The sequence below is a fragment of the Onthophagus taurus genome, unplaced genomic scaffold (genome assembly GCF_036711975.1).
Source record: "Onthophagus taurus isolate NC unplaced genomic scaffold, IU_Otau_3.0 ScKx7SY_16, whole genome shotgun sequence".
Taxonomy (NCBI): domain Eukaryota; kingdom Metazoa; phylum Arthropoda; class Insecta; order Coleoptera; family Scarabaeidae; genus Onthophagus; species Onthophagus taurus.
The window spans coordinates 708,404-717,701 of record NW_027248941.1 but is presented as its reverse complement, the minus strand read 5'-3'; the positions used below and the strand labels follow the sequence as shown (position 1 = coordinate 717,701).

The following is a 9,298-nucleotide window of genomic DNA, read 5'->3' as shown; positions in this document are numbered from 1 at the left end:
TTATTAATTAAATTATTTATAAAATACAAAATCAATAAAAAAAGAATGTGGTGCAAATTGGGTTGCATACACGTCAAAAGTCATTTTATTTTAAACTTATTTATTAAAAAATTCTTAAAAATAAGTCAATTTATTAACATTTTAATCGAAAAGACCGAAGCCCATGTCATCGTCATCAGATTCCGACTCAGCTTTCTTCTCCTCCTTTTTCTCTTCTAAAAATAAAAAAAATTGTTACAAAATAATCTAAATCATATCATAAAATTATTAATTAAAACATAATCAGTTTGATTAAAAAGATAATCATTAATTTCATTCGAAAGATGGTGTTTAAATAACATCATAATAACCCCAATTTTCGAATTTTTTAATATTTTCAAGTTACCTTTCTTTTCTTCAGCAGCAGCGGGGGCTCCTGCGGCAGCTGCAACTGGGGCGGCTGCTCCTCCACCAACAGGCATAGAGCAAAGTTTTTCTCTACCTAAAAACGATTAATTAATTAAAACGTTCCCACAGGATTAAGCAAATTTAAATCGAAACAAAATCAGATTAAATAATTAATCATAAAATTCATACGAAAGATGGTTAAGTTGAAAATCATCATGATAATAACAACGTTTTGTGTTAAAATTAATCATTTACCTTCGGTGATTAATTGCTCGATCGATTTTCCATTTAAATCCCCAATGATTTTCTTAACACGATCACCATCAGCTTCAATCCCAACGGAACTTAAAATCTTTTCAAGATCGGCCGCTTTGGGGGCGGCGTTTCCCCCAAGGACAGCTAAAAGATAAGCAGCCACGTAACGCACTAAAATAAAGAATTAAAAATCAATTAATTAATAAACGACATAACCTCAAAATAAAATTTTATTAAATTTATAATACAATTTATATAAAATAATTTGTATTAAATCGCCCAAAACAACAATAAATTTGAATTTGTTCGTATTTAATTAAATAACTTAAAAGAATTAAAAGTATAATTAAAAATTTTTGTCTACATAACCTCAAAATAAGAAATCAACAAATATCTGGTTTAATTTTAAAAATCGTTGAATCAAAATTAATTCTTAGTTCAAATTAATGCTTAATAAGTGGGTTTTTGAAGATATTTTTGATTAAAACTCAAAATTACTTACTTTTTTAAGTCGTTTGGACACGAAACGTGTTTACTATCGATGAGGTTAGTAAGAAAGAGAGAAATGGTGATACGTCAAATCGGTTGCGACATCTAGTGGGGGATTCGACTTTATTAAAATTATTTTATTAAATAAATAGATTTAAATTGATTTTATTTAATAATTAGATCAGAAATGGATTGTTTTAATCGATTTAAATCGTTTCGTTTATAAATAAAAATGAATTAAGTGAAATTTGTTTAAATAAAATCCGAATTTGTTATGCGCATGCGCAGTTCTAATTCTTTAATTTCTTTTTTATTTTTGAAATGTATTGTTAATTTATAAACTAAATTAATTTTAAAATACTAATTGGGTTAATTCGGTTCACCTAATTATTTTGTTGATGAATTAAAATTAATCGATTTTAATTCAAAGTTTGAACTGAAGTTGCGCACGCGTACTTCAGTTCAAACTTGTTAGAACAGTATGGCGTAATTGTTTACAAATATATGCAAATTTATTCGCGTATTGAATAAACTTCCTACGCTTTTTTCGCATAGACTCGTTTTGAAGTGTAACTAGTGTGGTTTTGTGAGTGTTTTTCGATGCGGTAAGTCACCAAAAAATTCTTTTTACAAACTTAATAATCCAAGTCTTCTTTGTTTTTGTTGACAAGTAATTTTTGTTGAAATGTCATTTTAATTCAAAATTAATTTAATTTTGTGGAATTAATTTCGCAATTACGGAGTGAATCATGAATCCACGTGTTCCGGTTAAAATCCGGTCGTTGTTTGATGTGTTCCGATGGTCCCGGTGACCTAATTTCTAAGAATCGACTTAAAATTAGAAACATAACCTCAAAATCTTTTTCGAAACGATTTTTTTAAGCTTGGGGTGATTTATGATGGAAAAGGGCTTGGTTCACGTCCGGATTGTCGTTCACCCTTCAATGGCATATCCTTTTTTTATTTATCCCTGGGATTTTTTTTCTTTCTCTCTAATAAAAGCGACAGCTTGAAATATCGAACGGCCACCAAGTCTCTGGGCTTGGTTTCAGCTATTTCTGATTACGGCACACGATTCTATTAAGTTAATGGAGTTCCCCCGGGGTGCGCGACACGCCACCGGGGCCCCACGCCCTTAAGATTACGTAATTAGGGCGCACTTCGTGGTTGATGCGAACAACTCCGGCATAAAACTAAAAAAGGGGCCCTACCTTAAAAAAGATTGAACGAAAAGTTGTATTAAATCAAAAGAAATCGTTTGAAGATCGATTTGAAATTGCGAAATCTCCACACCCACATCTTTTCCACCTCTTTGGTACTTAATCTATGTGGTACACGCGACTTGGCGAGGACTTCTCTTCTTCTCCTATTTAGTTTTGAAATGAAAGAGAGAGAGGTGGAAAAAATATTTTTTTTATTTTTCAAAGTCGGTTCAAAAGGAGAGTAGAGTGAGCTCACATGGGAGTGAATGGTGTGGTTCCCACGATATCTCGGGTGTACTCTAAATAGTAGTAGAACCTACTCTTGTACAACTTTCCTTTTACAGGAATATTTTTCAAATCGGTACCCGTCAATGTAAAATGTAAATAAACATAAACATCCGCGGCGCGGATTTTATCTCGTCGTAAATACATTTTTGAAACGTCAAAATGACATTTCAAATTTCTAACCTCAAAAATTAAAAAATTTTGTTTAAATTCGTTATAAATCATCTTGTTTTTTTTACTTAACCTAATAGACCTGTTGGAGTTATTTTTTTCTTTCTATTCTCATTTCTCGTGTAATGTGAAATATAGGAACGTTGCGATGGGACACAAGAAACGCCCTCTTTAGGTTTTTTAGCTTGTTAGTTCACCTCCCCAGGGATTTTATTTGCCAATAAATAACAGTTTTTGTCCCTTTCTTCATTTTTATTAACGCAATATATCCGTGTGATCTTTTAAGCAGAAAAATATCATTTTTATAATAATTTAATTTTAAAGCTGTCAATTGAAATATCAATCACAATGACGAAAGATGGCGCTGGTACTTTACGCATTGTTACCAACATATTTATTTTGAACAAGCTGCTTTAGAGTTATTGGAAAAACGATTTTCCCACGCAGTTATTAAATTTAAATTCTAAGAAAAGCTAAATTGGTCGTATTTGAATTCATTTTGAACGGTTTTTATGTAAATTAAGAAAATTGATGATTAAAGTTGACATTTAGAAACAATATCGCGGTTATTTCTTTAGATAATAATATTATGTTGGTTTTAAATGATGTTTTAAGAAACTTATTAAGTTATCGTTTATAGTTTCAATTTTTCTTCATTAAAAAAATTACAAAAGTATCAATAAATTTCAAAATACGCCGAAAAGAATAAGATTTTCGTAAAGATCAGGAAATTTTAACCTAATTTAATATGCCACACTCTATATTTATCTTAAACTTCCGTTTTATCCTTATTTATTAGTGTTTTGTTTGCGGCCATTTTGATTTTTCCAAAAAGTTTAAACATAAATATCTCGGGAACTATAATACTTAGATAGGTCGAGTTTGTACTCATTTTCAAGGAAATACTAAGGAGATTTTAAATTTATCCTTAAATCATTTAAAATTTAGTTTAAAAAAAATAAAATTTTATATTTCACCAAAATAAATAAGATTTTCGTAAAAATCAGGAAATTTTAACCTAATTTAATATGCCACACTCTATATTTTTCTTTAAATCCCGGTTTATCCTTATTTATTAGTGTTTTGTTTTCGGCCATCTTGAATTAATAAAAACTGAGATATCTTAGGTTTTATAACAATTAGATATGTCGTGTTAGGACTCATTTTAAACATTTTTTAATAATTAACCATAAATTAAAAAAAAAGTTTATTGTCGGCCATTTTGAATTTTCCAAAAACTTTAAATATAAATATCTCGGGAACTATAATACTTAGATGGGTCGAGTTTGTACTCATTTTTAAGGAAATGCCAAGGAGATTTTAAATTTATCCTTAAAACACTTAAAAAGATAAATTCAAAAAATTTTTTTTTATATAAAAAAAAAATCAATTTTTTTATTTCGCTAAAATAAGTAAGTTTTTCGTAAAAATCAGGAAATTTTAACCTAATTTACTATGCCACACTCTATATTTATCTTATAATCCTCTTTTATCGTTATTTATTAGTGTTTTGTTTTCGGCCATCTTGAATTAATAAAAACTAAGATATCTTAGGTTTTATAACAATTAAATATGTCGTGTTAGGCCTCCTTTTAAAATTTTTTTAATAATTAACCTAAACTTTAAAAATTTTTATTTTCGGCCATTTTGAATTTTCCAAAAACTTTAAATATAGATATCTCGGAAACTATAACATCTAGATAGGTCGAGTATGTACTCATTTTCAAGGAAATACCAAGGAGATTTTAAATTTATCCTTAAATCACTTAAAAAGATAAATTAAAAAAATTTTTTTTTATAAAAATAATCAACATTTTTTATTTCGCTAAAATAAGTAAGTTTTTCGTAAAAGTCAGAAAATTTTAACCTAATTTAATATGTAACACTCTATATTTATCTTAAAATCCCCTTTTATCGTTATTTATTAGTGTTTTGTTTTCGGCCATCTTGAATTAATAAAAATTAAGATATCTTAGGTTTTATAACACTTAGATATATCGAGTTTGGACTCATTTTAAACGTCTTTTAATTATCTACCATACACTGTAAAAAAAATTTATTTTCGGCCATCTTGGATTTTCCAAAAAAACTTTAAATTTAAATATCTCGAGAACTATAACACTTAGATAGGTCGTGTTTGTGCTCATTTTGAAGGATTTTTTATGAAGATTACGAATACGAATCGATTTAAATTGTTTATATTAATCATTGTGGGTGTCATCTTTTTGTGTCCTTGATTTTAATAACGCATAACTTTGTTGTGGCCCACATTGCAACGCGCTAGTAGGGGTTCCTCTTTTATATTATGAAATTCTGTACACTGGAAATTCTCGTCCGTTCGGCGAAGAGCCGGGGAAGGCGTCCCGACGCCTCCCGTACTTCTGACCGGCGCCGTTCGCGTCGCTGGCGTCGTCGGCGTCCCGACTACGAGGCGCCGATCCGGCATTAATACACAGCAAACACCGCTCTAATGATTAAATCAACAGCGTATATACGAGGAGAACGTAAAAGGAAAAGCTGTTTTTTTTTCAGGATTTTCAGTTTTCAATTTCCACAAATAAAAAAGAACCGCTTTAAACTTACAATCTCTTTTATTATTAATTAAAAGATTATTGATAGTTTTTTTTAATCTTGTTTAATTGAAATTAAGAGGGGATTAAAAAAAATGTAAAGAGAAGTAGGCGGTATTAAAATAAAAGGGAAGTCTTAAGGGAATTATGTAAGTCAATGAACCAACCCCTTTTTTATTTTGTCTTTTATTCTTTTTTCTTTGTTTCCTCGATGATTAATTTCCCGGATGGTTTATATGCCGTTTTGACCTGGTATTTCACAGGACGGTAGTCGGCCCAAGTATCCGTAACGTTGACATTATGTTGTACTAAAAGGTCGCGGATGCAATCAATTCTGATACGTTTAAAAAATTCGTTTTTTTTAATTTTATTGCTTTTAATTCACTTAAATCGAATTGATCGGATAAAAGTCCCATAAAATTGGCACCCCCTTATTGCGGGCGAAAACGAGGGTACGCGTATATTAGAAATAGAATGGAGAGTACATATTTGCGAGAGACACAAAATTACCTGTTTCAAGGCTGTTTTGATCGTGGTCGTCGATCAATTTTTATGGGGTTTTGGGGTTGGGTTGTAACGCGGACTAACAAACGTACTGAGGCGGGAGGGTTGGGGCAAAAAAACTATAAAATACGGGACTCTAATTTGTTTGCAAAGTGCCGGGACGAACCTGGCGCGAGAAAACTTAATTAAATTATATTGATTAAGTGAAGTAAGCCAATTAATTAATCGAATTTGGGTTAAATGGTGTTTTGTAACAACTAACAATGGCTTTAAATTGAATATAAAACGTTTTTCGGTTTAAATAATTTTGTATCACCCTGTATATTAAAATTAAAAAGTGTGGATATTAAAAATTTTTTCGTATAATAATTGCTTAAAATTGCGATTACAAATTTTTGTTTTAATACATTTTTTGATAATATTTAATAGGTGGCGCTGTACGCGGATTTAAAGTTATATTTTTGAGGTTATGTCACTAATTATTACACCAATCAAAAATTTTTTTAAACAATAATTACTTAGAATTAGGATTAGAAATTTTTATTTTAATACATTTTTAAAAAATTTTTGATAGTTGGAGCTGTATACTGGTATGGTAATACAAAAAATTGAGGTTATGTGAATCATTATTACCCGAATCAAAAAATTTTTTAAACAATAATTATTTATAATTATGATTAAAAAATTTTATTTTATTAAATTTTTTTATAATTATTAATAGGTGGCGCTGTAGACTGATATAAATAAGTTTTTTGAGGTTATGTCAATAATTATTGTCCGAATCAAAAAATTCTTTAAATAATAATTGTTTAGAATTAGGATTAGAAATTTTTATTTTAATAAATTTTTCAAAAATTATTATCAGGTGGCGCTGTACACTGATATAAAAAAGTTTTTTGAGGTTATATCAATAATTAATACCCGAATAAAAAAAAAATTTTCAACAATAATTACTTAGAATTAGGATTAGAAAGTTTTATTTTAATAAATTTTTTTATAATTTTTGATAGGTGGCGCTGTACAATGATATAAAAAAGATTTTTGAGGTTATGTCAATAATTATTACCCGAATCAAAAAATTTTTTATACAATAATTACTTAGAATTACGATTAGAAAATTTTATTTAAATGTATTTTTTTTTAATTATCGTCGGGTGGCGCTGTACGGTGGTATACAAAATTAATTTTTGAGGTTATGTCAATAAATATATCCCGAATCAAAAAATTTTTTAAACAATAATTATTTAGAATTAGGATTAGAAAGTTTTATTTTAATACATTTTTTTTAAATTATTGTTAAGTGGCGCTGTATACTGGTATAACAAATTTAATTTTTGAGGTTATGTCAATACTTATTATCCGAATCAAAAAATTTTACTAATAATAATTGTTTGAAATTACCATTAAAAACTTTTATTTTAATAAATTTTTTTAAACTTATTGCTAGATGGCGCTGTATGATGGTGTAAAATTTAATTTTTGAGGTTATATTAATAATTATTACTCGAATCAAAATTTTTTTCGAATAATAATTGTTTAAAATTGCGATTGGAAACTTTTATTTTAATCAATTTTTTTAAACTTATTGCTAGATGGCGCTGTATGATGGTATACATTTAAATTTTTGAGGTTATGCCGATAATTATTACCCGAATTAAAAAAATTTTTTAATAATAATTGTTTAAAATTACGATTATAAACTTTTATTTTAATAATTTTTTTTTAATTATCGTCAGTTGGCGCTGTACACTGATGTAAAAAAGTTTTTTGAGGTTATGTCAACAATTATTGTCCGAATCAAAAAATTCTTTAAACAATAATTACTTAGAATTAGGATTAGAAAGTTTTATTTTAATAAACTTTTTTATAATTTTTGATAGGTGGCGCTGTACAATGATATAAAAAAGTTTTTTGAGGTTATGTCAATAATTATTGCCCGAATCAAAAAATTCTTTAAATAATAATTACTTAGAATAGCGTATAGAAAATTTTATTTTAATAAACTTTTTGAAAATAATTAATAGGTGGCGCTGTACGCTGATATCAAGAATTAATTTTTGAGGTTAAGTCAATAATTATTACCCAATTCAAAATTTTTTTCTAACAGTAGTTGCTTAAAATTATCATTAGAAAATTTTATTTTAATACATTTTTTTATAATTATTACTAGGTGGCGCTGTACACTGCTATAAAAAAGTTTTTTGAGGTTATGTCCCGATAATAATTATTATTACTAGAATCAAAAAAATTTTCAAATAATAATTGCTTAAAATTATCATTAGAAAATTTTATTTTAATAAATTTTTTTATAATTGTTACTAGGTGGCGCTGTACAATGATATAAAAAAGTTTTTTGAGGTTATGTCAATAATTATTACCCGAATCAAGAAATTTTTCAAACAATAATTGTTTAAAATTACGATTAGAATATTTTATTTTAATCAATTTTTTTTAAATTATTACTACTTAGGTGGCGCTGTACACTGCTATAAAAAAGTTTTTTGAGGTTATGTCAATAATTATTACCCGAATCTAAAATTTTTTCAAACAATAATTGCTTAAAATAACGATTAGAAGATTTTATTTTAATAATTTTTTTTTAATTATCGTCAGATGGCGCAATACGCTGGTATAAAAAATTAATTTTTGAGGTTAAGTCAATAATTATTACCCGAATCAAATTTTTTTTGGAATAATTATCCTTTAAAATCATTTTTTTTTCCGATTCTTTTTAATAAAAAAAACCATTACGATATATTTCATTTTTAAAATGCTAAAACACCAAAATTCTTAAATAAATCATTATTTTTTAACCATCACCCCCTCCATTTCCTCAAATATTATTCATCCCCCCGATTTTACTAGCACATGGAGGGATGTAGCTCCGCCCACCCTATCTATATATTGACGACACCCCGTAAGAAGATTTTCAGTGCCGATTCGGACTCCGACCGTTTCGGAGTCGTGGGGCCGACAAAATCGGGTTTACGTTGGTTTTAGCCCCCACCACAAGTTTATTCGATTCACCCCTTCCCTTATTCAAAATCGTATAGTGCGAAAAGAGAAAGAAAATCGCATTCGGTCTTTCCTCGTCGTATTTAGTAGTTGTTCATATTGATCCGGCCTGTTGCTTGCAACCCCCCGTTTTCAGAGGGGAGCATGCGCCAAAATGAAATGCCCCAGTCCGATATTAGTGCGGGCAAATGCGAGAACTAGGCCAACGGCAACAAGAACCTACCCCCCCGAATTCTCCTCACTCAGCTGACTTCCAACAGGTCACAGGTTTTTCGTTTTTACAGGTGATTATCAACATTTTTTAAAACCCCACAAATTTCGGAAATGAAGAAATGAGGCACGAAACAACCGAATGTCGAGGAAGAAAGAATTTTGATTTTTTTAAGGGTGAGTCAATTTTATATATTTTTTTTTTATTCA

The 9,298-nt window shown here is 28.7% G+C and overlaps 1 protein-coding gene and 1 long non-coding RNA gene across 2 annotated transcripts in view; one reads left to right on the top strand and one right to left on the bottom strand.

Moving 5' to 3' along the window:
- Positions 1-83: 83 nt before the first annotated feature.
- LOC111415353 (ribosomal protein LP2) lies at positions 84-1,236 on the bottom strand. The gene is made up of 4 exons (XM_023046996.2): positions 1,145-1,236; positions 643-813; positions 386-481; positions 84-215 (listed from the first exon to the last, which is right to left on the bottom strand). Coding segments are annotated over exons 1-4 (342 nt in total). The 5' UTR covers positions 1,146-1,236; the 3' UTR covers positions 84-141.
- Positions 1,237-1,595: 359 nt separating this feature from the next.
- LOC139432472 (uncharacterized) overlaps positions 1,596-9,298 on the top strand; it is a 27,497-nt gene continuing 19,794 nt past the window's right edge. The window contains exons 1-2 of the long non-coding RNA XR_011642236.1: positions 1,596-1,736; positions 9,163-9,265. This is a non-coding gene — a long non-coding RNA (uncharacterized lncRNA). The remainder of the gene's footprint in view (positions 1,737-9,162; positions 9,266-9,298) is intronic.